Source organism: Limulus polyphemus, unplaced genomic scaffold, assembly GCF_000517525.1.
Source record: "Limulus polyphemus unplaced genomic scaffold, Limulus_polyphemus-2.1.2 Scaffold5818, whole genome shotgun sequence".
NCBI classification, from domain to species: Eukaryota; Metazoa; Arthropoda; class Merostomata; order Xiphosura; family Limulidae; genus Limulus; species Limulus polyphemus.
Genome location: NW_013671428.1, coordinates 31,648 through 37,473, shown reverse-complemented (window position 1 = coordinate 37,473; position 5,826 = coordinate 31,648). Strand labels below are relative to the sequence as shown.

The 5,826-nt window shown below is 36.2% G+C and overlaps 2 protein-coding genes across 2 annotated transcripts in view; both read left to right on the top strand.

Moving 5' to 3' along the window:
• Nucleotides 1-1,473, top strand: part of LOC111089295 (polycomb complex protein BMI-1-A-like) — a 19,380-nt gene extending 17,907 nt beyond the window's left edge. Inside the window, exon 3 of the mRNA XM_022401533.1 lies at nt 1,385-1,473. Coding sequence (XP_022257241.1) covers nt 1,385-1,431 — 47 coding nt within the window. The 3' untranslated portion in view covers nt 1,432-1,473. The remainder of the gene's footprint in view (nt 1-1,384) is intronic.
• A 4,129-nt stretch (nt 1,474-5,602) lies between these two features.
• The window catches only part of LOC106473022 (polycomb complex protein BMI-1-like), a gene marked incomplete at its 3' end in the record, with an annotated part of 30,759 nt that continues 30,535 nt past the window's right edge, over nt 5,603-5,826 (top strand). Inside the window, exon 1 of the mRNA XM_022401532.1 lies at nt 5,603-5,635. The remainder of the gene's footprint in view (nt 5,636-5,826) is intronic.

Here is a 5,826-nt window from a genome sequence, read left to right as displayed (position 1 = left end):
GGGGGGCAAGTGGAGAACCCGGTCCCGGCTGAAGCTTAGTAACCAAGGTACCCGGACCCGGTATTCATCCAAATTTTATTGCCCGTTCATCCCTAATATATACTCTTCACTGTTGATCCAGGAAAGAAAGAAGTTACCAAACCACTAAGTACATAAGTAAATATTTGAAAGAAAACGTGTTGTTCGTTTACTTACATTTCTGTCTTGAACAAAATATTTCCATTATTTTCGACGTTTGCAGAATATGGCTGTTACTCGTTGTACTATTATGTTCTCAGCGGTATTCGTGAAAATTGCTGTCATAATTCTTATACTCTCCCATCTGCTGATTCGTAAATAGCACGTGTGCTGAAATTTTAATGACGTTTTTCTAGACGGCCCTGTTGTACTGCACGTGTAAATCTACGGTTCACCCACACGCCCATCAATTTCTCACTGATTTTAGTATATCGGTAACACTTCGAGTAAGTTATGTTTCCATTGTCGATATTCGTTTAAAAAAAAATTGGTTTGAAACTGATTGGTAAACCGTCTATTACTCATAGTCACCAATGGTGTTATTGGCATTCATGATAACATAATCATTTAGATAATAATAATAATACGCATGTGACTAATTAGTAAACTTGCTTCAATCCATATAAAAGAAAAACTTGTGCCCTTCTAATAAAAGAAAAAAAAAATACGCAACTCTTTCGTGAAAAATTATTCTTCTCCACTTGACATCTCGCCGATCGATACAAACATTTAAATTTTAGATAAATCCAGACAATTCTGTTAAAGTAATTGCCAATTCTAAAACCTTACCCAAAGCGCCACACAACACACTGAATGTAAACACGAGTAGCGATCACGCACTGAGATTTTAATATATTTTATTCACTCATTACGTGGCATGCTTAACCTGACCGTTCATAAATAGGCCTTTTTTAAAAATTATATCCAAGAAAATATTAGGTGGTTGTGGAATATAATCGTGTGGAACGAGTGGGAATCTGAAAGCTGTACACCTTTCTAAGCTACTGTTTATTAGTGGGTGGATGGGAGGGTTGATGATTCTTCCTCGTCAATCATACTTGTCGTCATAGTAACAAGTAGGTGTATTTAGATAGATATATATTACTGTTGTAACCTGTAGTAAAATGTTGTTTCAGCGTTTTTTACTTATGTTATGCTCCCCCCCCCAAAAAAAACATTTTAGGTAATGAAACACTAAAAAGAAAACCTATTTCTACTCGGTGCTGTTTTATTACTTGGTTAATCCAAAGTTCTTTCAGGAGTAAACTTAAATTGCGACTGTTACACTCAATGATATGTTGTTGTGCAGCTTAAGTATTGTTGTTGTTTTTAATATATTCTGATCAAATGTTATCTATCTGTATAGCTCAGAATAAACATATTGTTCGTGGTAAAGAACATGTTAGTGCATAAATTGCATTTCTGGTAAACCTTGGTGTCTCATCTTCCGAATAAGCTGACGAGTTCTGGTAAACTTTGGTGTCTCATCTTCCGAATCAGCTGACGAGTTCTGGTAAACCTTGGTGTCTCATCTTCCGAATCAGCTGACGAGTTCTGGTAAACCTTGGTGTCTCATCTTCCGAATCAGCTGACGAGTTCTGGTAAACCTTGGTGTCTCATCTTCCGAATCAGCTGACGAGTTCTGGTAAACCTTGGTGTCTCATCTTTCGAATCAGCTGACGAGTTCTGGTAAACCTTGGTGTCTCATCGTCCGAATCAGCTGACGAGTTCTGGTAAACCTTGGTGTCTCATCGTCCGAATCAGCTGACGAGTTCTGGTAAACCTTGGTGTCTCATCGTCCGAATCAGCTGACGAGTTCTGGTAAACCTTGGTGTCTCATCGTCCGAATCAGCTGACGAGTTCTGGTAAACCTTGGTGTCTCATTTTCCGAATCAGCTGACGGGTTCTGGTAAAATATAGTGTATCTCCGTCCGGACTAGATGACGGGTTCGATCTAATGCAACAAATGTGTTTTGAAATATGCAGTGGATAAATTAATAAAAATGTGAAAGAAAAAAAAAACATGTATGCAGTCTAACGTAATTTTTATCACGAATATTAGACCTGTTAATTTCTATGCTTCACCATTCAAACCGTAGCACCATAGATCAGAACTAAATATAATTTATAAATTAACGAGAAGTACGAACGAGAAAACGTAAACATATGGTGATTAAAATACATTGAAGTAATACTTAGCAGGTATGTGTTATGTGTAGAAAAAAACCAAAAAAAAACCTGATTACACAATTACACATGCTAAATTTTCAACACGTCACTGTTTACAGTTTGTTATGCCTATATGAATGAAACCGTATTGCTCTTTTACATTCGGGCCGGATATGATCCAGTGGTCGGCATGCTGGGAGTGTGAATCCAAGGGGTGAGGTTCATGGTTCTTGTCCCGTTGCTACAGAAACGCGCTTCGTTTTCTGGGAACTTAGTATGGGTTCAACATAACAGTAATGGTCAAAGTACCGCTATTCGATCATATAGGAATAGTCCGGGAGTTGGCGGTATATACTATTGAAAATTTGCTTTCTCGTTGACCACCAGTTCGAATTTAGGGACAGCTCTGCGCAGATATCTATCTCTTTTATGTAGCTTTGCGGAAAAATTTTGAAACAAACAATCAGTTTATATTAATTTTCGAATGAATGTTTCCTAAAACAAAATATAGGAGCCACAAAAATCATGGTAATTCAAAATGAGGTACTCGTTTATAATCAACAAACGTAATGTGGTTTTAAAAAAAAATTATTCATAAGCTACGAAAATCAAAATACAAATAATTAAGTGTTTGGTAAGCATTAGCTCTGGTCTTCGGGGCCAGCGATAGCCTACCTGGCGTTTTACTCACGAGGAAGACCCCGAGAATTTGGCGCCCTAGGCAGCCGTCTATCCTTTACATTGGGCCTGCTGCTCTCTCACGTTTAAGCTACGTCAGAAAATGATTTAAGTACTAAAAAATGTTATTTGAACCTTTTGTATGTCGCAATGCCAGATGCTGGGCTCACGGAAGTTAATTACATATTATACGTATTGGTGTTGTCTTTTACTCACCACAGTAAACCTATGTTTATGTAGGTTTGGAAGAATATGCAGCATTGATACTTATTCTTCAGTCCTCGATAGTTTTTCGATCCTGTATAAACATAGGTTTACTGTAGTGAGTAACCGGCAATTCACAACACTTTAAGTATACACTCCACAAATATAAGACGCCTTGTCTTGTTCTTTCGATTTGCTATTCCTTGCCCACGGTTACTGATGAGGGGTGGAATTCCCCGAAATGGGCATAACTCTGTGAATAGTGGCAAATCGAATGATAGATTTGGTTTCGTATTTATCTTTAGCATAATCACATAGATATTTTCTTGAGTGTCACAAGAATGGCAGTGAAATGATATGAAAGCGTCCCTGCAATGTAAAAATAACTCTCTGATATCGCAAACTTTATTTAAGGTATCGTAAGGTAATAAAATGTTTTCCATATCGGAGAAGTCTTCATGAAATGTCGGAGAATTTTATATCAAATATCATTATAAAAAAACAAACAAAAAAGTTCTTAATGTCATATAAGTGTTCCTGGTGTCTCATAGAGGTGTTTCTTAAATTCTCTGAGATGTAATAGAAGTGTTCATGTTAATGTCATACAAGTGTTCCTGGTGTCTCATAGAGATGTTTCTCAAATTATGTGAGGTGTAATAGAAGTGTTCATGTTAATATCATAAGAATGTTCCTGGTGTCTCATGGAGATGTTTCTTAAATTGTTTGAGAAGTATGTCTAAGATCTTAGACATACTTCCCAAACAATTTAAGAAACATCTCTACGAGACACCAGGAACATTCTTATGATATTAACATGAACACTTCTATTACACCTCACGCAATTTGAGAAACATCTCTATGAGACACCAGGAACACTTATATGACATTAACATGAACACTTCTATTACATCTTAGACATACTTCCCAAACAATTTAAGAAACATCTCTACGAGACACCAGGAACATTCTTATGATATTAACATGAACACTTCTATTACACCTCACGCAATTTGAGAAACATCTCTATGAGACACCAGGAACACTTATATGACATTAACATGAACACTTCTATTACATGTAATAGAAGTGTTCATGTTAATGTCATGTATGTGCTACTGGTGTGTCGTAGAAGTTTCTTAAATTGTCTGAGAAGTATCTCTAAGATGTAATAGAAGTGTTCGTGACATTATGCAATACTTTACTGATTTCGCTCTGTCAATAAAAGTTTGTTAAACCACAATCTATTATTGGTTTATAACCGTACCATTGTCGTTGTTTTAGTATGTACTCAACAGTTATTTTGATATACGTTTGTTAAACAATAATCAAATCAACTTCCGTATGTTTAAATAACAGGGTTTATTTAACAATAGCACATTGTTGTATTTTTTGTAAGTATACCTTATTTAATCTGTATACGATAGCAGTAGAGATTGGTGAATATGTTGGTGAATTTTTCAGTCTGCAAGACCTGCATCGTGCGATATCTGGAATCCAGTAAGTTCTGCCCCATATGTGATGTACAGGTCCACAAGACACGCCCTCTGGTGAACATCAGGTAAATACATGAACGTGATCGGATTAGTTAAACCAGTTGCCTTACATATACAGTGACAGCGAAGATAGCTGCATACTGTTATGTTTCTTTACAATATGACATTTGTGGTACTAAACCTTGCATCAGTCACTCACATATTTATATATTACTCTGTGTGTGTGTGTAAAATTTCAATTTAACACATCTCGGATATATTTTTAATATACTAAGAAATCACTTTGGATAAAAACGTTAGGTTAAACGTAAAATGGTAAACCTGATAACTTCAGTGCTTTCGAAATATATATATATACCTTTCTTCCCAATTCGCCCCTGCAGAAGGGAGGTGTGACTTCCGAATGCGTTCGAGTGTCTTTAGTTGTGACGTAAGACATCCATAGGCTCCACAAAAGGTTTAACCGTTACTTTAACGTATATATAAGCTATCCTCAAGCGCATGATCGGTAGTGACGTTTCTCCTCTATGTAAATCCATCATTTCCGTTTTATATTTATGGCTATTCTCTACTGGATTTAAACTCAACTGTGGGATGTGTAACCACGCCTCATTGAGTAATTGTTATTAAATAAAATAAATGTAAATATTTTAACATATTCAGTTATGCACAATTTTTTTAAAGTGTTGTTTTTTTGAGTGTCAGTATAATTTTAGTTATTTAGTTTTGACGTAATTTCAATAGGGTTTCCATTAATCTTAGTTCTATAATACAGGTAATGTAACGTAGGAAGAGTCTTGTCAGCCCTGTATATAGCAGTGTAAAAACTTTAATAAACAAATCACAAACTTCATTACAGAAGATTTTGGTACGCTCACTTTCTTATACAGATATTAATGACGTACATGCTATTAACGAGTTTTATTTCTTTTCCGTCTACAGGCATTTCATAATCTACAAGACTTTCCATTTCATACTTAACAATATTAGAGCGCGAACATTTTCAGCAGAAAATCCCAGAAAGAAGAAAAAAAAAGATATTGTCTACAAACTGGTTCCTGGGCTGTTTCGAAGTAAGTTACTCACAGCGCTTGTTTGTATGTGCATGTTTTAACTTGTATGTGTCTTAATTTAAGCTGTCATATTTCAATGTTTCTCCTTCTGCCCCGAAATCATGGCCAGGTGGTTAAGGCACTCGACTCACAATCTGAGGGTCGCGGGTTCGAATCACCGTCACACCAAACATGCTCGCCCTTTCAGCCGT